A 22832-nucleotide genomic window follows, 5' to 3' on the forward strand; every position below is an offset into this window, starting at 1 on the left:
GCAACAAAGTCAAAATTGGGTATATCGTATCAATTCATGAAATAAAAATTAACTTTATGGTTAGGAATTAGGTTAGCAGTGTGGTTAAGGTTTGCTTTAAAATACAATTTTAAGAAGATCAATTGCAGAAATAGGCGGGGTTTATGACTTTGTGCTTGTGGTAACTAGTGACGACCGAACCACTGTAGCAGGAGCTTCCGGTTTATCGGTTGCTGTAGCAGAAATGAAATCGTTGTTTGGAAACATCATGTACTAAGTATTCATCTAAATCGTATGGAGATTGAATAATAAGATGGGTATGTAGCTACATTATACTTGGAAAGTGTCTGCTTAATGATGTGATTACTTGAATATTACTCCATGTAGCCTAAGCCAGGAAACGCTAGCTAGCTAGTTAGCTATTTTAGCTAGCTAACCAACATACTTGCTAGTTTTTAGGTGATAAGTAACGTTACATTATATATACAAAAGTATGTGGACACCCCTTCAAATTTGTGGATTTCAGCCACACCTGTTGCTGACAGATGTATAAAATCGAGCACACAGCCATGCAATCTCCATAGACAAACATTGTCAGTAGAATGGCCTTACTGAAGAGCGCAGTGACTTTCAACGTGGCACCGTCATAGGATGCCACCTTTCCAACAAGTCAGTTTGTCCAATTTTTGCCCTGGCCCGGTCAACTGTAAGTGCTGATATTGTGAAGTGTTAATGTCTAGGAGCAACAACAGCTCAGCTGCGAAGTGGTAGGCCACACAAGCTAACAGACCTGAACCACGGAGTGCTGAAATGCATAGCGTATAAAAATCGTCTGTCCTCGGTTGCAACACTCACTACCGAGTTCCAAACCGCCTCTGGAAGCAAAGTCAGCTTCATGAAATGGGTTTCCATGACTGAGCAGCTGCATACAAGCCTAAGATCACCATACGCAATGCCAAGCGTTGACTCGAGTGGTGTAAAGCTCGCTGCCATTGGACTCTTCAGCAGTGGAAATGCTATCTCTGGAGTGATGAATCACACTTCACCATCTGGGAGTCCGACGAACGAATCTGGGTTTGGTGGATGCCAGGAGAACGCTACCTGTCCCAATGCTTAGTGCCAACTGTAAAGTTTGGTGGAGGAATAATGGTCTGGGGTTGTTTTTCATGGTTAGGGCTAGGCCCCTTAGTTCCAGTGAAGGGAAATCTTAACGCTTCACCATGCAATGACATTCTAGATGATTCTGTGCTTCCAACTTTGTGGCAACAGTTTGGGGAAGGCCTTGTCCTGTTTCAGAATGACAATGCCCCTGTGCACAAAGAAAGGTCCATACAGAAAGGGTTTGTTGAGATTGGTGTGGAAGAACTTGACTGGCCTGCACAGAGCCCTGACGTCAATCCCATCGAACACCTTTGGGATGAAATGGAACGCCAACTATGAGCCAGGCCTAATTGCCCAACATAATTTACCAACCTCAGTAATGTGCTTGTGGCTGAATGGAAGCAAGTCCACGCAGCAATGTTCAAACATTTAGTGGAAAGCCTTCCCAGAAGAGTGGAGGCTATTATAGCAGCAAAGGGAAGACCAACTCCATATTAATGCCGATGATTTTGCATTGAGATGTTCGACGAGCAGGTGTCCACATACTTTTGTTCATGTAATGTAGCTACATTGTTAGATGTCCGCAGTATTGTCAATAACTGACTTGTTGTATTACTGTTTCATTACAGCCGTAGCCATGAGTTCAACCTGTCCGGGACATTATTGTGGCAAGATGTTGATAAATGGCTCATTTGATGGAGAATGTGGGGTGAGTATAGTTCCAGCTGAATTTTAACAAATCAACTGAGCTGTTGGAAGGGCATTCTAGCTACTACTGTAGCACTAAGTTCTGTAACCTAGTATTAGGCTAAACCCATACTCTAAAATGCAGTTGAATTATCAGGTATGTCCCAGAGGAGAGAAGACAAACATGCAGAAGATCTGTGAGAAGTGTACAGAATCCCCTGAACTTTATGACTGGCTGTACCTGGGCTTCATGGCAATGCTGCCACTGGTTCTACACTGGTTCTTCATCGAGTGGTACTCTGGGAAGAAAAGGTAATGTCTCATTTTCAGCCCAAATTACTGCAGTCATAACCAATTGTGGCATGTAGGTTAAATCACTGGAGAAGCTAATCCATAAATAAATAAAAAACATTACAACCTATCTGTTGTGATAATTACGTCGTTTGCTCAATAACTTGTTAGTTCGTAAGCCTTGGCACCGTGATATAGGGCTAAAGGCAGAGATAATAAAAAGACAGTGGCAGAATAATTTCAACCACACCATTGTTTCATTACAAAACTGGAGAGCAACATCTGTCCGGTGAAGTCCACAAAACATATTGCATGAAACAAACAGTTACCTGACCTACAGCATGGTCAAGCAAGGTAATGTTTCCGACATTTCGGACTACTAAACAATTATTGATTTTAGAACCACAGAGTTTCTGCAAGTCTCAAAGAAAACGAGCTGATTCCACTATTCCAGCAACATTTCAACACCAACATTTCAACATCTTTCATTATATTTTTTTGTTTCACCTTTATTTAACCAGGTAGGCCAGTTGAGAACAAGTTGTCATTTACAACTGCGACCTGGCCAAGATAAAGCAAAGCAGTGCGACAAAAACAACACAGAGTTACACATGGGATAAACAATCGTACAGTCAATAACACAATATAAAAATCTGTATACAGTGTATGCAAATTGAGTAAGGAGGTAAGGCAATAAATAGGCCAATAGTGGCGAAGTAATTACAATTTAGCAATTTACACTGGAGTGATATGTGTGCAGATGAGGATGTGCAAGTAGAAATACTGGTGTGCAAAAGATCAGAAAAACAAATATGGGGATGAGATAGGTGGTTGATTGGATGGGCTATTTACAGATGGGCTGTGTACAGATGCAGCGATCGGTAAGCTGCTCTGACAGCTGACGCTTAAAGTTAGTGAGGGAGATATAGTGAGGGAGATATAAGTCTCCAACTTCAGTGATTTTTGCAATTTGTTCCAGTCATTGGCAGCAGAGAACTAGAAGGAAAGGTGGCCAAAGGAGGTGTTGGCTTTGGGGATGACCAGTGAAATATACCTGCTGGAGCGCGTGCTACGGGTGGGTGTTGCTATTGTCGTGTCTTTGGCTATGCCGGATTAAGTGATATGACATGCTGTCTATAAAATCCTTTCTCTGTAATTAATATTACCTGATTAAGCTAATCATGTAAATGTAATTAACTAGAAAGTCGGGGCACCACGAAATAGTGTTTTATAGAGCTGTTATCTTCCGAATAAACTCTTAAAGACCTAGTAATATTTTACATCAATAGCAGTCTATTAATCGTCACCTTATTTCAGTCTCATCTGAACATCGTAGAATTCTTGTTTATCTTCATGAACCCTGGCTAACAAGTTGAATCAGCAATACAAAATTGGGTTTAATTATTTATTTATCTAACTAATCACACATTATCTAACTAATCACACAGAATTACATATACACCGAATTAATCATACATTGATTACAAATTATGTCATAAAGGAAAACGTCCCTAGCGGACGGAACAGATATGACAGCTGGTTACACAAAGAACAGGGGTTGGGTTTGAGTGAAAGAGCGGGAAAACTTGACGAACAAAGGGAGAAGCTATGTCTCTATCGGGCCGTAGGCAGCTAGCTACTCTATCGTAAATACAGAATCTTATGCATTCTAAATTACCGCCCATTTGGAAAAGGAAAATGCAATAAATATTTACTCTGAGCTGCGCTTCAATAGGTTGGTGGTAGATGGAAGGCCGTGTTGCCCAACAGAGTCCTTTGTCCTTTGAAGAGTGTCTCTGGTGGTGAACGGAATACGTTGTAGTGTCGTCGTTGTGTGGTAGATGGGATACTCTGTCCGTCCTTTCTTAGCCCACGTTTACAGCTGCTGTTGCTAACTCAACGGCTACGATGTCTCACTTCTTTAGTGAGTAAGAGTTCAAAGTTTATACCATTCACAACCAAAGCTCACGCTGAGGTTGGCTTAGTTCTGTAGTTGAAATGTTAGTCCTTTTCAACGTATGGACTGTCGTCCTATCGTCCTCGGAACCGATGGTTACATTTTCGTCAAGGGCTTATATAGTGGAGGGAGAGAAGGGTGTGTTTCATAGTTTATAACCCATGTCTCTTCACAGGGGCGGGCCACTGATTGAGCAGCGCTCTAACTTTATGAAAACCCAAATCTCTAATTTTGAAGCTAAAATTAAATTATTATTTTCACAAATAGTGTCATATTTAAACATTTAAATTGCACAACAATTCCATGTGAATCTGATAACTATAATGTGTAGACTTTCCCAGATACAGTTTATGTCGTCCTGTCATCAGTCATAATGTCTCAGATGACAACCGAACTGACATCATATTCATTAAGTACCAACGCATATTTTCAACTGCTTCTATTACCGAAATATGGTTCCTTTCCCCCCACTTGTTTGATGTTCCCAGACTCTATGTTTAACAAAGGCTATTCAAGAGTCCTTCAGTAGAGTCAGAGAGAGAGGGAAGGGAGAAAGGTATTTATGGGGGTGTCATAAACCTTACCCAGGCGGAGCTTTACCTAGCAAAGACTTATAGATGACCTGGAGCCTGTGGGTTTGGCGACAAATATGTAGCGAGGACCAGCCAACAAGAGCATACAGGTCGCAGTGGTGGGTAGTATATGGGGTTTTGGTGACAACACGGATGGCACTGTGATAGACTGCATCCATTTTGCTGAGTGTTGGAGGCTATTTTGTAAATGACATCGCCAAAGTCAAGGATCTGTAGGATAGTCAGTTTTACGAGGGTATGTTTGGCAGCATGAGTGAAGGAGGCTTTGTTGCGAAATAGGAAGCAGATTCTAGATTTAACTTTGGATTGGAGATGCTTAATGTGAGTCTGGAAGGAGAGTTTACAGTCTAGCCAGACACCTAGGTATTTATAGTTGTCCACATATTCTAAGTTGGAACCGTCCAGAGTAGTGATGCTAGTCAGGCGGGCAGGTGCGGGCAGCGATCGGTTGAAGAGCATGCATTTTGTTTTACTAGCATTTAAGACCAGTTGGAGGCCACGGAAGGAGTGTTGTATGGCATTGAAGGTCATTTGGAGGTTTGTTAAAACAGTGTCCAAAGAAGGGCCAGATTTTACAGAATGGTGTCGTCTGCATAGAGTTGGATCAAAGAATCACCAGCAGCAAGAGCAACATCATTGATATATACAGAGAAAAGCGTCGGCCTGAGAATTGAACCCTGTGGCACCCCCATAGAGACTGCCAGAGGTCCGGACAACAGGCCCTCCGATTTTACATACAGAACTCTATCTGAGAAGTAGTTGGTGAACCAGGCGAGGCAGTCATTAGAGAAATCAAGGCTGTTGAGTCTGCCGATAAAAATATGGAGATTGGCAGAGTCGAAAGCCTTGGCCAGGTCGATGAATACGGCTGCACAGTAATGTCTCTTATTGATGGCGGTTATGATATCATTTAGTACCTTGAGCGTGGCTGAGGTGCACCCGTGACCAGCTCGAAAACCAGATTGCATAGCGGAGAAGGTACGGTGGGATTCGAAATGGTCGCTGATCTGTTTGTTCACTTGTCTTTCGAAGACTTTAGAAAGGCAGGGCAGGATGGATATAGGTCTGTAACAGTTTGGGTCTAGAGTGTCTCCCCCTTTGAAGAGGGGGATGACCACGGCAGCTTTCCAATCTTTAGGAATCTCAGACGATATGAAAGAGAGGTTGAACAGACTAGTAATATGGGTTGCAACAATTGCGGCGGATCATTTTAGGAAGAGAGGGTCCGGATTGTCTAGCCCAGCTGATTTGTAGGGATCCAGATTTTGCAGCTCTTTCAGAACATCATCTGTCTGGATTTGGGTGAAGGAGAAACAGGAGCGGGCTTGGGCCAGCTGCTGCAGGGGGTGCAGAGCTGTTGGCCGGGGTTGGGGTAGCCAGGTGGAAAGCATGGCCAGCTATTGAGAAATGCTTATTGAAATTCTCAGTTATCGTGGATTTACCAGTGGTGACAGTGTTTCCTAGTCTCAGTGCAGTGGGCAGCTGGGAGAAGGAACTCTTATTCTCCATGGACTTTACTGTGTCCCAAAACTTGGAATTAGTGCTGCAGGATGCACATTTCTGTTTGAAAAAGCTAGCCTTTGCTTTCCTAATTGACTGTGTGTATTGGTTCCTTACTTCCCTGAAAAGTTGCATATCGCGGGGACTATTCGAAGCTAGTGCAGTACGCCACAGGGTGTTTTTGTGCTGGTCAAGGGCAGTCAGGTCTGGAGTGAACCAAGGTCTGTATCTGTTCTTAGATAAAAACATTTTTGAAAGGGGCATGCTTACTTAAGATGGTGAGGAAAGCACTTTTAAAGAACAACCAGGCATCCTCTACTGACGGGATGAGGTCAATATCCTTCCAGGATACCTGGGCCAGGTCGATTAGAAAGGCCTGCTCGCAGAAGTGTTTTAGGGAGCGTTTGATAGTGATGAGGGGTGGTCGTTTGACCGCGGACGAGGGCAATGAGGCAGTGATCGCTGAGATCCTGGTTGAAAACAGCAGAGGTGTATTTAGAGGGCAAGTTGGTCAGGATGATATCTATGAGGGTGCCCATGTTTACAGAGTTGGGGTTGTACCTGGTAGGTTCCTTGATAATTTGTGTGAGCTTGAGGGCATATAGCTTAGATTGTAGGATGGCCAGGGTGTTAAGCATATCCCAATTTAGGTCAACAAGCAGTACGAACTCTGACGATAGATGTGGGCAATTAATTCACATATGGTGTCCAGGGCACAGCTAGGAGGTGAGGGGGTCTATAACAAGCGGCAACAGTGGGGGATTTATTTCTGGAGAGATGGATCTTTAAAAGTAGAAGCTCAAACTGTTTGGGCATAGACCTGGATAGTGTGACAGAACTCTGCAGGCTATCTCTACAGTAGATTGCAATTCCGCCCCCTTTAGCAGTTCTGTCTTGACGAAAAATGTTGTAATTGGGGATGGAAATTTCAGAGTTTTTGGTGGGCTTCCTAAGCCAGGATTCAGACACGGCTAGCACATCAGGGTTGGCGGAGTGTGCTAAAGCAGTGAATAAAGCGAACTTAGGGAGGAGGCTTCTGATGTTAACCTTTCTAGCGCAGGCGTTCCGCTAGCGGAACCCCTCGACAACATTCCGCTTAAAAGGCAGCGCGGGAAATTCAAAAATATTTTGGGGAAATATGTAACTTTCACACATTAACAAGTCCAATACAGCAAATGAAAGAGAAACATCTGGTTAATCTACCCATCGTGTCTGAATTTAAAAAGGCTTTACAGCGAAAGCACAACATATGATTATGTTAGTTCAGAGCCAAGTAAAAAAAACACACTTTTCCAGCCAAAGATAGGAGTCACAAAAGCAGAAATATAGATAAAATTAATCACTAACCTTTGATGATCTTCATCAGATGACACTCATCGGACATCATGTTACACAATACCTGTATGTTTTGTTCGATAATGTGCATATTTATATCCAAAAATCTCAGTTTACATTGGCGCGTTACGTGCAGTAATGTTTTGATTCCAAAACATCCGGTGATCTTGCAGATAGACACAGAAATCCCAGAAATACTCATAATAAACATCGATAAAAGATACGTGTTATTCACAGAATTAAAGATAGACTTCTCCTTAATGCAACCGCTGTGTCAGATTTAAAAAAAACTTTACGGAAAAAGCATAATCTGAGTACGGCGCTCAGAGCCCAATCCAGCCAAATCCAGCCAAAGAAATTTCCGCCATGTTGGAGTCAACAGAAGTTAGAAATAACATGATAAATATTCACTTACCTTTTGATGATCTTCATCAGAATGCAGTCCCAGGAATCCCAGTTCGACAATAAATGACTGATTTGTTCCATAAAGTCCATAATTTATGTCCAAGTAGCCACTTGTTTGCTAGCGTGTTCAGCCCAGTAATCCATCTTCATGAGCACTAGGTCCAGACAAAAACTCAAAGTTCCGTTACAGGTCGTAGAAACATATCAAACGATGTACGAAATCAATCTTTAGGATGTTTTAAACATAAATCATCAATAATTTTCCAACCGGAGAATTCCATTGTCTGTAGCAAATGACTGGAACGAGAGCTAACTCTGTCGGAAGTGCGCGTCACGAGCCCGAGACACTCTGCCAGACCACTGACTCAAACAGGTCTCATGAGCCCCTCCTTTATAGCAGAAGCCTGAAACAACAAGTTTCTAAAGACGGTTGACATCTAGTGGAAGCCTTAGGAAGTGCAACTTAACCCCATAGACACTGTGTATTCGGTAGGCCAAGCTTTGAAAAACTACAGACCTCAGATTTCCCACTTCCTGGTTGGATTTTTCTCAGGTTTTTGCCTGCCATATGAGTTCTGTTATACTCACAGACATCATTCAAACAGTTTTAGAAACGTTAAGAGTGTTTTTTATCCAATACTACTAATAATATGCATATATTAGCATCTGGGACAGAGTAGCAGGCAGTTTACTCTGGGCACGCATATCATGCAAAAGTGAAAATGCTGCCCCCTATCCCAAACAGGTTAACATGCATGAACCCAAGGCTTTTACAGTTGCAGAAGTCAACAAATGAGAGCGCCTGGGGACACACAGAGCCTGGGTTAACCTCTACATCACCAGAGGAACAGAGGAGGAGTAGGATGAGGCTACGGCTAAAGGCTATAAGAACTGGTCGTCTAGTGCGTTGGGAACAGAGAAAAGATGGAGCAGATTTCTGGGCGTGGTAGGATAGATTCAGGGCATAGTGTACAGACAAGGGTATGGTAGGGTGCGAATACAGTGGGGGTTAACCTAAGCATTGAGTGACGATGAGAGAGGTTGGATCTCTGGAGGCGCCAGTTAAGCTGGGTGCGGTCTCCGCATGTGTGGGGGGTGGGACAAAGGAGCTATCCGAGGCATGTTGAGCAGGACTAGGGGCTCCGCAGCAAAATACAACAATGAGAGCTGCCCTAAACAACAGTATTCAAGGCATAATGACATTAGAGAAAGGCATAAAGCAATCACAGGTGTTGATTGGGAGAGCTAAGACAACAACGGGTGAGACAACAACGGGTAAACAGCTAGGACAACAACAACGAATGGGCAGAGCGAGTCAGTTAGCTACACACAGGGCCTGAGTTTGAGGCTGGGGCAGACAGATAGATAAACAAAAGGAAGTACCGTGTTAATGGACAGTCCAGCAGGCATCGACTGTGTAACCGAGTGATCATAGGGTCCAATGAAGAGCAATAGATGAAACAGGGAACCGTTCGCTAGTCGATTACTACGTTGAGCGAGCGGGAGACACGGTGTTCAGGGAGCTAGCAGGCCAGGGCTAGCAGATGGATCATCACCAACGACGCAGAGGCCGGTTGAGAGCACATCGGCCGAGTTACTTCAGCAGACCAGTCATGATAGATCGGCGGGGCTCCGTGTCGATAAAGGGTCCAGGCCAATTGGCAAGAGAAGTGTTGTAGTTGGTGTTGGTGTTAGAGGTCGACCGATTATGATTTTTCAACACCGATACCGATTATTGGAGGACCAAAAAAGCCGATACCGATTAATCGACCGATTTGTATTTATTTATTTGTAATAATGACAATTACAACAATACTGAATGAACACTTTGTTTAACTTAATATAATACATCAATAAAATCAATTTTAGCAATTTTAATGCAAAAACAAAGTGTTGGAGAAGAAAGTAAAAGTGCAATATGTGCAATGTAAGAAAGCTAACGTTTAAGTTCCTTGCTCAGAACATGAGAACATATGAAAGCTGGTGGTTCCTTTTAACATGAGTCTTCAATATTCCCAGGTAAGAAGTTTTAGGTTGTAGTTATTATAGGACTTATAGGACTATTTCTCTCTATACCATTTGTATTTCATTAACCTTTGACTATTGGATGTTCTTATAGGCACTTTAGTATTGCCAGTGTAACAGTATAGCTTCCGTCCCTCTCCTCGCTCCTACCTGGGCTCGAACCAGGAACACATCGACAACAGCCACCCTCGAAGCAGCGTTACCCATGCAGAGCAAGGGGAACAACCACTCCAAGTCTCAGAGCGAGTGACGTTTGAAACGCTATTAGCGCGCACCCCGCTAACTAGCTAGCCATTTCACATCGGTTACACCAGCCTAATCTCGGGAGTTGATAGGCTTGAAGTCATAAACAGCGCAATGCTTGAAGCACAACGAAGAGCTGCTGGCAAAACGCACGAAAGTGCTGTTTGAATGAATGCTTACGAGCCTGCTGGTGCCTACCATCGCTCAGTCAGACTGCTCTATCAAATCATAGACTTAATTCTATCATAATAACACACAGAAATACGAGCCTTAGGTCATTAATATGGTCGAATCCGGAAACTATCATCTCGAAAACAAAACGTTTATTCTTTCAGTGAAATACGGAACCGTTCCGTATTTTATCTAGCGGGTGGCATCCATAAGTCTAAATATTCCTGTTACATTGCACAACCTTCAATGTTATGTCATAATTATGTAAACTTCTGGCAAATTAGGCGGCCCAAACTGTTGCATATACACTGACTCTGCATGCAATGAACGCAAGAGAAGTGACACAATTTCACCTGGTTAATATTGCCTGCTAACCTGGATTTCTTTTAACTAAATATGCAGGTTTATATATACTTCTGTGTATTGATTTTAAGAAAGGCATTGATGTTTATGGTTAGGTACACATTGGAGCAACAGTACGCACCGTATCGATTATATGCAATGCAGGACACGCTAGATAACTACACATGGTTGATGATATTACTAGTTTATCTAGTGATTATGATTGATTGATTGTTTTTTATAAGATAAGTTTAATGCTAGCTAGCAACTTACCTTGACTTACTGCATTCGCATAACAGGCAGGCTCCTGTAATCAGGTGGTTAGAGCGTTGGACTAGTTAACTGTAAGGTTGCAAGATTGAATCCCCCGAGCTGACAAGGTAAAAATCTGTCGTTCTGTTTTTTGCATTGGATATATTTACCATATCATATGGAAACATAAACATTTTACCTTATCATTAGTAGACATTGTGAATGATTTAAATCGAAGAACATTCAGAAATCTCTTCCAATACACATTGCCTGTGAGCATCAGAGGTGAACCAGTTGCATACACAGCTCGAGCAAGACATTCATCAGCATTTCTCTGACTACGTTCCTCCATTGAGTCAACAAAAACTTCTGATTCCAGGAGGACCAAGAGCTGTTGCTATTGATAAGGTGTCAGATTCATCATTTCCATCTCGAATAGAAGTAGAGGGACCTCTGACAAGAGGTTGCTTGTTGTGAGCGCTGAGGGAATTGTATGCACTTGGCCAGATGATTCTGCATCTTTGTTGCATTCTTCACATATGATTTGGCACAGTATTTGCAAATGTACACAGCTTTTCCTTCTACATTAGCTGCAGTGAAATGTCTCCACACATCAGATAGTGCCTGTGGCATTTTCCTCTAAAGATTACAACAAAAAAATTGTAAAAATAAAACAAAATACAATTCCATGTACAGATAAATAGTTAAGCAGTTAGATTAAACAACTCATTTGTAAGATGAATGTTTTAAAATGAAACCTGTAGGTGAATTAACACTCAGTTAGCAGGCTCAAGCAAGCTAAAACCCACATGGTAGCAAAAACTAACTAGCAGAAGTTGTTAACAAGTTAGAAATTATTTAAACACACTTTGCTGTAGGCTACTATTTACTAGTTAACAAAAAATCATGTATGTCATATAACATATATTTACCCCACCCAGTATTGTAATCAAAACTTACCAGAAAGGATGTGGTCCTTGGCTCAGACAGTGTAGTAGTGTGGGCTCAATAGCATCTCATTAGTGTGCAAGATCTTGAGAATCAACTGTACATGTGATAGAAGAGTGCACTGTGTATGCAGAGGCTTGCAATTCCATTGAATTGGGGATAGTTTAACCAAAATATGCCACAAGACCTATAATTGCCTTATGTGTATCCCACAAAAAAGGTTCACTGTTATAAGCTAACTTTTTTTGATGAATTAAAAGCAAAATTCCCAACATTCCCGGGCTTAAAGTCCCATGGAAAATTTCCTGGAAATTTACAGGAAAGTTTCTGACCCTTTGCAACCCTAGTGACAACTAAAAGATACCAAAAATAGCTAACTAGACACCGGAGGACAACAACACAACGATATGCAACAATTCCATTTTTTTCTGTCAATAATGACATTTGGTTTGTGATGTGATTGGTCTGAAGCCAAATCCAAACTTGCTTCCCTTGACACTTTTTTGGAGGGTTTTGTTCGCTCGGATTCTTTCTCTGGTGAGATACATTCAGCTTCTTAAGAATGTAAGGAAGTTTATGAAACTCAGAGAGATGAAAGAAATTATTTAGTATGTTATTTTTTTTTCTTAGTAATTTTTGGGGGGGAAGCCTGGCATCCCATTGCATCCATGAACACTGGATGCTTTTTAGCTCCACTGGTCATACCCATGGCCAATAGACTACATATTGTGACATTTACTGTAGAGCAGTGTAGGGGAAGCTACTCTGAAAATATAGTTGACCAAGTTACCAATTACTTGTGAAAGAAGTTAAGTTGCATTAAAGCTACCATTTTTTTAAAGAATAAAACTGTTCATTTAACTAAAGTTACTTTGAAAAAGTAGTTCACTACATCCAAGCTACTTCGTTATAAATTATCATATGGAAATCTGAAATGTCTTAGACTACAAATTGCAAGAACAGATTACTCTGGAGTCAGCTGTTAACAGAATGTGTAATTTAGCCTATTAAACACAAAAACTATGTTTCAAGTGTGAATTAGGCATGTCTGATGCTGAAAAAGAAAGGAAATTCTTGACTACTTCACCCATATTGTATTTTATTTTTGCTACATGGCAAAAAGTAATTAACTACTTAAAACACTAGCAAGATTTTGAATTTGGTTCGTCTACCATCAAGCTACTGCAAAATGTAGTTGAATTACTGGTTGAACTACATGCAGTTCATTACTCCCCAACACTGCTGTAGAGGTATTTTATGAAAGGAGTTTAACATGGTCCTGTAGTAGTCTACTTGGTAACTCACGTTAATGTTACTGATATTATGTATATCTTTCTGAAGCTCCAGTGCCCTCTTCCAACACATCACAGCCCTGTTTGAGTGCAGCGCTGCGGCTATGGTGACTCTGCTGGTCAACGACCCAGTGGGTCTGCTGTCTATCAGGTCCTGCAGAGTACAGATGCTTTCAGACTGGTACACCATGCTGTACAACCCCAGCCCAGACTACATCACCACTCTACACTGCACACAGGAAGCTGTCTTTCCCCTGTGAGTAGCCTATGGCTCGTCAACGTCATGAATTGGATCTATGCACTTTTAGGGCTGGTTTCTCAGTTAGTCCTGGACTCAAAGCATGCTGAAATAGCTTTTTAGTCCAGGATTAATTTCCGTCTCTATCTGGAAACAGTCTCATCATCAACTGATATGAGCTGAACATATGAAATTGGTTGGCATGTTCAGCTTCAGAGCAGTGTGCGCACCATCAAGCACAGTGAGATGTTTTGTTCATTGAATAACAGGACTTATTCTGTATCCGCAGGTACACTATAGTGTTGATCTACTACGCCTTCTGCCTGGTGTTCATGATGCTGCTGCGTCCACTTCTGGTCAAGAAGATCGCCTGTGGTCTGGGGAAATCTGACCGCTTCAAGAGCATCTACGCTGCTCTCTACTTCTTCCCTATCCTGACAGTCCTGCAAGCTGTGGGAGGCGGCCTGCTCTGTGAGTATGCTTTCAAATAAGGGTCCGGTCTGATTCGGGCCAACCAGGTTCGGTTTCCATTTATATAGTATTTATGGTTACATAATTGATTTATGTGAAATGCATTATTTTAAGGCCATAGGTCTTGTCGCCTCGGAAGCCTAGGCATCTCACGTTCTGTTCCAATGCCTGGGGAAGTTCTCCACAGGAAGACCAAAAATAAAATGTCCACCATAACTATTGCCAGAGATCACACAGGCCACACTATTTGATGGGTTTGATAAGTAGAAATGTGTCACTAGTTTCCATGCAGACTCCATGGAAACTAGTGACACATTTCTACTTATCAAACCCATCAAATATTGTGGCCTGTGTGATCTCTGGCAATGGTTCTGGTGGACATTCCTGCAGTCAGCATGCTAATTGCACACCTCAACTTGAGACATCTGTGGAATTATGTTTTACCAAATAGGGCTATCTTCTGTATACCAACCCTACCTTGTCACAACACAACTGATTGGCTCAAATGCATTGAGAAGGAAATAAATTATATTGAATATTTGTGTGTGTGTATATATACAGTTGAAGTCGGAAGTTTACATACACCTTAGCCAAATACATTTAAACTCAGTTTTTCACAATTCCTGACGTTTAATCCGAGTAAAAGTTCCCCGTTTTAGGTCAGTTAGGATCACCACTTTATTTGAAGAATGTGAAATGTCAGAATAATAGTAGAGAGAATTATTTATTTCAGCTTTTATTTCTTTCATCACATTCCCAGTGGGTCAGAAGTTTACATACACTCAATTAGTATTTGGTAGCATTGCCTCTAAATTGTTTAACTTGGGTCAAACGTTTCGGGTAGCCTTCCACAATAAGTTGGGTGAATTTTGTCCCATTCCTCCTGACAGAGCTGGTGTAACTGAGTCAGGTTTGTAGGCCTCTATGCTCGCACATGCTTTTTCAGTTCTGCCCTCAAATTTTCTATAGGATTGAGGTCAGGGCTTTGTGATGGCCACTCCAATACCTTGACTTTGTTGTCCTTAAGCCATTTTGCCACAACTTTGGAAATATGCTTGGGGTCATTGTACATTTCGAAGACCCATTTGCGACCAAGCTTTAACTTCCTGACTGATGTCTTGAGATGTTGCTTCAATATATCCACATAATTTTCATCCCTCATGATGCCATCTATTTTGTGAAGTGCACCAGTCCCTCCTGCAGCAAAGCACACCCACAACATGATGCTGCCACCCCTGTGCTTCACAGTTGGGATGGTGTTCTTTGGCTTGCACGCCTCCCCCTTTTTCCTCCAAACAAAACAATGGTCATTATGACCAAACAGTTCTATTTTTGTTTCATCAGACCAGAGGACAATTCTCCAAAAAGTACGATCTTTGTCCCCATGTGCAGTTGCAAACCGTAGTCTAGCTTTTTTATGGCGGTTTTAGAGCAGTGGCTTCTTCCTTGCTGAGTGGCCTTTCAGGTTATGTCGATATAGGACTTATTTTACTGTGGATATAGACACTTTTGTCCCTGTTTCCTCCAGCATCTTCACAAGGACCTTTGCTGTTGTTCTGGGATTGATTTGCACTTTTCGCACCAAAGTACATTAATCTCTAGGAGACAGAACGCGTCTCCTTCCTGAGCGGTATGACTGCTGCGTGGTCCCATGGTGTTTATACTTGCGTACTATTGTTTGTACAGATGAACGTGGTACCTTCAGGCTTTTGGAAATTGCTCCCAAGGATGAACCAGACTTGTGGAGGTCTACAATGTATTTTTCTGAGGTCTTTGCTGATTTCCTATGATTGTCCCATGATGTCAAGCAAAGAGGCACTGAGTTTGAAGGTAGGCTTTGAAATCCATCCACAGGTACACCTCCAATTGACTCAAATGATGTCAATTAGCCTATCAGAAGCTTCTAAAGCCATGACATCATTTTCTGGAATTTTCCAAGCTGTTTAAAGGCACAGTCAACTTAGTGTATGTAAACTTATGGCCCACTGGAATTGTGATACAGTGAATTATAAGTGAAATAATCTGTCTGTAAACAATTGTTGGAAAAATGACTTGTGTCATGCACAAAGTAGATGTCCTAACCGACTTGCCAAACTATAGTTTGTTAACAAGACATTTGTGGAGTGGTTGAAAAACGAGTTTTTGAAAAACGATGTCTACAACCTAAGTGTATGTAAACTTCCGACTTCAACTGTATATATATTTACACCCCTTTTTCTCCCTAATTTTGTGGTATCCAATTGGTAGTTAGTCTTGTCCCATCGCTGCAACTACCGTACGGACTCAGGAGAGGCGAAGGTCGAGAGCCATGCATCCTCCGAAACACGACCCAGCCAAGCCGCAGTGCTTCTTGACACAATGCCCGCTTAACCCGGAAGCCAGCCGCACCAATGTGTTGGAGGAAACACCGTACACCTGGCGACCGTGTCAGTGTGCATGCCCCCGGCCCGCCACAGGAGTCGCTGGAGTGCGACGGGACAAGGACATACCGACGCTGGGCCAATTGTGGTGCCGCCCCATGGTTCTCCCAGTCGTGGCCGGCTGCGACAGAGCCTGGACTCGAAACCAGAATTTCTAGTGGCACAGTGACTTAGACCACTGCGCCACTCGGGAGGCCCCAAAAATTAACTTTTAACAAGGCACACCTGTTATTTGAAATGCATTTCAGATGACTACCTCATGAAGCTGGTTGAGAGAATGCCTAGAGTGTGAAAAGCTGTCATCAAGGCAAAGGGTGGCTACTTTGAAGAATCTCCAAATATAAAATATATTTTGATTTGTTTAACACATTTTTGGTTACTATATGATTCCATATGTGTTATTTCATAGTTTTGAAGTATTCACTATTATTCTACAATATAGAAAAAAAATAAAGAAAAACCCTTGAATGAGTAGGTGTGTCCCAACTTTTGACTGGTACTATATATATACAGTGGGGAGAACAAGTATTTGATACACTGCCGATTTTGCAGGTTTTCCTACTTACAAAGCATGTAGAGGTCTGTAATTTTTATCATAGGTACACTTCAACTGTGAGAGACAGAATCTAAAACAAAAATCCAGAAAATCACATTGTATGATTTTTAAGTAATTAATTTGCATTTTATTGCATGACATAAGTATTTGATCACCTACCAACCAGTAAGAATTCCGGCTCTCACAGACCTGTTAGTTTTTCTTTAAGAAGCCCTCCTGTTCTCCACTCATTACCTGTATTAACTGCACCTGTTTGAACTCGTTACCTGTATAAAAGACACCTGTCCACACACTCAATCAAACAGACTCCAACCTCTCCACAATGGCCAAGACCAGAGAGCTGTGTAAGGACATCAGGGATAAAATTGTAGACCTACAGTGAGGGAAAAAAGTATTTGATCCCCTGCTGATTTTGTACGTTTGCCCACTGACAAAGAAATGATCAGTCTATAATTTTAATGGTAGGTTTATTTGAACAGTGAGAGACAGAATAACAACAAAAATATCCAGAAAAACGCATGTCAAAAATGTTATAAATTGATTTGCATTTTAATGAGGGAAATAAGTATTTGACCCCCTCTCAATCAGAAAGATTTCTGGCTCCCAGGTGTCTTTCATACGGGTAACGAGCTGAGATTAGGAGCACACTCTTAAAGGGAGTGCTCCTAATCTCAGTTTCTTACCTGTATAAAAGACACCTGTCCACAGAAGCAATCAATCAATCAGATTCCAAACTCTCCACCATGGCCAAGACCAAAGAGCTCTCCAAGGATGTTAGGGACAAGATTGTAGATCTAATTTTGGCTGGAATGGGCTACAAGACCATTGCCAAGCAGCTTGGTGAGAAGGTGACAACAGTTGGTGCGATTATTCGCAAATGGAAGAAACACAAAAGAACTGTCAAACTCCCTTGGCCTGGGGCTCCATGCAAGATCTCACCTCGTGGAGTTGCAATGATCATGAGAATGGTGAGGAATCAGCCCAGAACTACACGGGAGGATCTTGTCAATGATCTCAAGGCAGCTGGGACCATAGTCACCAAGAAAACAATTGGTAACACACTACGCCGTGAAGGACTGAAATCCTGCAGCGCCCGCAAGGTCCCCCTGCTCAAGAAAGCACATATACATGCCCGTCTGAAGTTTGCCAATGAACATCTGAATGATTCAGAGGACAACTGGGTGAACGTGTTGTGGTTAGACGAGACCAAAATGGAGTTCTTTGGCATCAACTCAACTTGTCGTGTTTGGAGGAGGAGGAATGCTGCCTATGACCCCAAGAAACCATCCCCACCGTCAAACATGGAGGTGGAAACATTATGCTTTGGGGGTGTTTTTCTGCTAAGGGGACAGGACAACTTCACCGCATCAAAGGGACGATGGACGGGGCCATGTACCGTCAAATCTTGGGTGAAAACCTCCTTCCCTCAGCCAGGGTATTGAAAATGGGTCGTGGATGGGTATTCCAGCATGACAATGACCCAAAACACACGGCCAAGGCAACAAAGGAGTGGCTCAAGAAAAAGCACATTAAGGTCCTGGAGTGGCCTAGCCAGTCTCCAGACCTTAATCCCATAGAAAATCTGTGGAGGGAGCTGAAGGTTCGAGTTGCCAAACGTCAGCCTCGAAACCTTAATGACTTGAAGAAGATCTGCAAAGAGGAGTGGGACAAAATCCCTCCTGAGATGTGTGCAAACCTGGTGGTCAACTACAAGAAACATCTGACCTCTGTGATTGCCAACAAGGGTTTTGCCACCAAGTACTAAGTCATGTTTTGCAGAGGGGTCAAATACTTATTTCCCTCATTAAAATGCAAATCAATTTATAAAATTTTTGACATGCGTTTTTCTGTATTTTTTTGTTGATATTCTGTCTCTCACTGTTCAAATAAACCTACCATTAAAATTACAGACTGATCATTTCAATGTCAGTGGGCAAACGAACAAAATCAGCAGGGGATCAAATACTTTTTTCCCTCACTGTACACAAGGCTGGCATGGGCTACAGGACAATAGGCAAGCAGCTTGGTGAGAAGGCAACAACTGTTGGCGCAATTATTAGAAAATGGAAGAAGTTCAAGATGACGGTCAATCACCCTCGGTCTGGGGCTCCATGCAAGATCTCACCTCGTGGGGCATCAATGATCATGAGGAAGGTGAGGGATCAGCCCAGAACTACACGGCAGGACCTGGTCAATGACCGGAAGAGAGCTGGGACCACAGTCTCAAAGAAAACCATTAGTAACACACTACGCCGTCATGGATTAAAATCCTGCAGCGCACGCAAGGTCCCCCTGCTCAAGCCAGCGCATGTCCAGGCCCGTCTGAAGTTTGCCAATGACGATCTGGATGATCCAGAGGAGGAATGGGAGAAGGTCATGTGGTCTGATGAGACAAAAATTGAGCTTTTTGGTCTAAACTCCACTCGCCGTGTTTGGAGGAAGAAGAAGGATGAGTACAACCCCAAGAACACCATCCCAACCGTGAAGCATGGAGGTGGAAACATCATTCTTTGGGGATGCTTTTCTGCAAAGGGGACAGGACGACTCTACCGTATTGAGTGGAGGATGGATGGGGCCATGTATCGCGAGATCTTGGCCAACAACCTCCTACCCTCAGTAAGAGCATTGAAGATGGGTCGTGGCTGGATCTTCCAGCATGACAACGACCCGAAACACACAGCCAGGGCAACTAAGGAGTGGCTCCGTAAGAAGCATCTCAAGGTCCTGGAGTGGCCTAGCCAGTCTCCAGACCTGAACCCAATAGAAAATCTTTGGAGGGAGCTGAAAGTCCGTATTGCCCAGCGACAGCCCCGAAACCTGAAAGATCTGGAGAAGGTCTGTATGGAGGAGTGGGCCAAAATCCCTGCTGCAGTGTGTGCAAACCTGGTCAAGAACTACAGGAAACGTATGATCTCTGTAATTGCAAACAAAGGTTTCTGTACCAAATATTAAGTTCTGCTTTTCTGATGTATCAAATACTTATGTCATGCAATAAAATGCAAATTAATTACTTAAAAATCATACAATGTGATTTTCTGGATTTTTGTTTTAGATTCCGACTCTCACAGTAGAAGTGTACCTATGATAAAAATGACAGACCTCTACGTGCTTTGTAAGTAGGAAAACCTGCAAAATCGGCAGTGTATCAAATACTTGTTCTCCCCACTGTATATATATATATATATATTTATTTATTTATATATATATATAGATACTTGGTGTCAAGGTAGCTATATAATATTGTACTAAATAATAGCACGTTATCTGACTGTATTGTTTCACCCCCCATCACTAGTTAACAGCCATCCTAAAAACTAAATCCAATACTGAAGTTCTCCAGACTTCCAATAGTCGAGGCAATGAGACAAGATTTGGGCAGGCGAGACTAAAGGTCTTGCCATGTGATTGTGGTATAAGCTTGATGCTTTCTGTTTTTCAGATTATGCTTTTCCATACATTATTTTGGTGTTGTCCCTGGTTACCCTGGCAGTGTACATGTCAGCCTCAGAAATACAGGCAAGAAACTGCGTATTTTATATTTCCCTAACCAACATTTTTTAAGTTTGATATCAGCTCAGTCAATATAATTGTTTGAGCACATATCCCATTTCCTAAGTGTTTCCTCCCTTTACTCCTATCCATAGTCTTTCAAGAATCTCGCTGCCAAGAAGAAGAGGTTGGTGGTGCTCTTCAGCCATTGGCTCCTTCACGCGTATGGCATCATCTCCATCTCCCGATTGGATAAACTGGAGCAGGACCTACCTCTATTGGCCCTGGTACCTGGACCCGCCCTTTTCTACCTGCTCACTGCCAGGTTCACTGAACCTTGCCGGATTCTGTCAGAAGGTGGCAACGGCCACTAGAACTATTATAGATGGATGTGGGTATTAAAGTTAGACTCAGGGAATTGATGTTGCCACGAGCAGCACCGCAGATATTGAGATGAGCGTGACGCAAGATTTCGGTCACACGCCTTCTGTGCATGTTCAGGGGTACACTTCACCCTCTTACAGCATGGGAGACGCTGGACCAAAACAGTGGAGAAGTTGAGCTTTGTGCATCAACGCTCTTAGTTGTTGCGGAAATTTACCCACTTTGCTGTTTACTTTCTGCGTCTATGTGATATTGCTGAGTCTACCTTTAATGTCCACCTGTCTATCAATTCAGGAGGTGTTGTCCATGGAGATATATGGATGCTAGCCTTTACTGCCTTCTCTGAGTATGGTAGAAGGATGACTGCTGCATGCAGTGTTGATAGTTGATATTCCTCTCACAGTGAAAAGGAAGATTTTATGATATTCCTAGAACTAAGGTGGGAATACAAACAACATGTGTACATACTGTATGTCTATAAACTACAAAGCTCCATATATTTAAAGTGTTTATTATTGAATGGTATTGTGTCCACATGAATGTTGTCTTTACAACCTAAGGCCTAAGATGTACTGTTCCTCATTGAGGCTGTTTTGAGAAGTGTTTTGTATATAGATATTCACTCTGTCATATTATTTTGGGCTCCTGAGTGGCTCAGCGATCTAAGGCACTGCATCTCAGTACTAGAGGCATCACTACAGACTCTGGTTCGATCCTGGGCTGCATCACAACCGGCCATGATTGTGCGCCGCCCTATGGGACTCCCAATTGGCCCAGCGTCGTTAGGGTTTGACCGGGGTTAGGCCGTCATTGTAAATAAGAATTTCTTCTTAACTGACTTGCCTAGTAAAATAAAAAAATCATATATGCTCAACATCCTTGATTGTTTTAAGCTCAGATATCCTTGATTGTTGCAGTGCAATCAAAGATGGTCTCTGGATTGTCCAATAGTTTAAGTTGAGTTAGATGTTCTTAAACTAAATCTAATGTGCCAAAAACTCTGAACACATGTGTCACGGCTCCCCCTCTGCATTGCAGGGGCGGTTCCTCCTGCAGGCAGAGGAGGGTCGTTAGTGATTGGAGCCACCTGGGCTCAGGGTATAAACTGCTTCACTAATCACTTCTCTCTCTCTCTCTGCTCCTCCAGGTATGATCCTGTTTTGTTTGTTCCTTTGTAGTTGTACATAGTTTTCACTCAGTCATATTTACACACACAGATTCAAGCATCCATGCACTTTACATACACCTTACATTATGATACTTCCACACCTCATTCCTTTTTCTTTGTTTACAGTTAATAGTTTTGGTTTAGAATAAAGAACCTTTTTAATTGGCCTATACCTGTTGTTTGTGTCCCCTCATTTTTGTCACAGGCTATGAGCCGGCCTGTGACAAGAATGAGGGGACACGAACAACAGGTATAGGCCAATTAAAAAGGTTCTTTATTCTAAACCAAAACTATTAACTTTAAACAAAGAAAAAGGAATGAGGTGTGGAAGTATCATAATGTAAAGTGTATGTAAAGTGCATGGATGCGTGAATCTGTGTGTGTAAATATGACTATGTACAACTACAAAGGAACAAACAAAACAGGATCATACCTGGAGGAACAGAGAGAGAGAGAAGTGATTAGTGAAGCAGTTAATACCCTGAGCCCAGGTGGCTCCAATCACTAACGACCCTCCTCTGCCTGCAGGAGGAACCGCCCCTGCAATGCAGAGGAGGAGCCGTGACACATGCATATGTCCAGTGGCAGATAAAATAGTTTATTATAACCTAATATTATGTTACAAGCCAAGTGGAATATAGTTCCATTATTTTGCTTGATCAAAAATGGAATGAAAATTATACTGCTGTTTCCCCGTAAATGATGTTGGAGAAATACGCTTGTTGGATAGTAAGGAAATTAAATTGTGAATGTATTTTATGCATGCTCATAGAATGCTTGTAAATAGATGACAATGGATGTGTTTATTAGAAATATATAATTTTATTGCAGTGTAATTTTAAAACATACAGAACGAGGACTTGACTAGCTACAATTTTGACTATTGTAAAATGTATTGTTCAATTAAACTTGTGAAATGCTGTGTGTTATAAAGTGTTATGATTTTTCTGAAATAAGAATCACAAGTGTGAGTACTCATCTACTT

General features: G+C 42.1%; 1 protein-coding gene across 3 annotated transcripts; it reads left to right on the forward strand.

Annotated features, from left to right (window-relative positions):
• LOC139563539 (JNK1/MAPK8-associated membrane protein-like) lies at nt 1-22768 on the forward strand. 3 transcript variants are annotated; one of them, XM_071382280.1, is made up of 7 exons: nt 16-296; nt 1710-1789; nt 1913-2079; nt 13171-13377; nt 13649-13830; nt 20246-20322; nt 20451-21548. In XM_071382280.1, exons 1-7 carry the CDS (start codon nt 293-295, stop codon nt 20667-20669), a joined length of 936 nt encoding a protein of 311 aa, XP_071238381.1. In that variant the 5' UTR covers nt 16-292; the 3' UTR covers nt 20670-21548. The 3 variants fall into 3 exon arrangements, with proteins under 3 accessions (XP_071238383.1, XP_071238381.1, XP_071238382.1); XM_071382281.1 differs by having other exon boundaries at nt 17-296; nt 1925-2079; nt 20451-22768; XM_071382282.1 differs by lacking the exon at nt 13171-13377 and having other exon boundaries at nt 1-296.
• The last annotated feature ends 64 nt before the right edge of the window (nt 22769-22832 follow it).

This window comes from Salvelinus alpinus, chromosome 34, assembly GCF_045679555.1.
Source record: "Salvelinus alpinus chromosome 34, SLU_Salpinus.1, whole genome shotgun sequence".
NCBI lineage: Eukaryota > Metazoa > Chordata > Actinopteri > Salmoniformes > Salmonidae > Salvelinus > Salvelinus alpinus.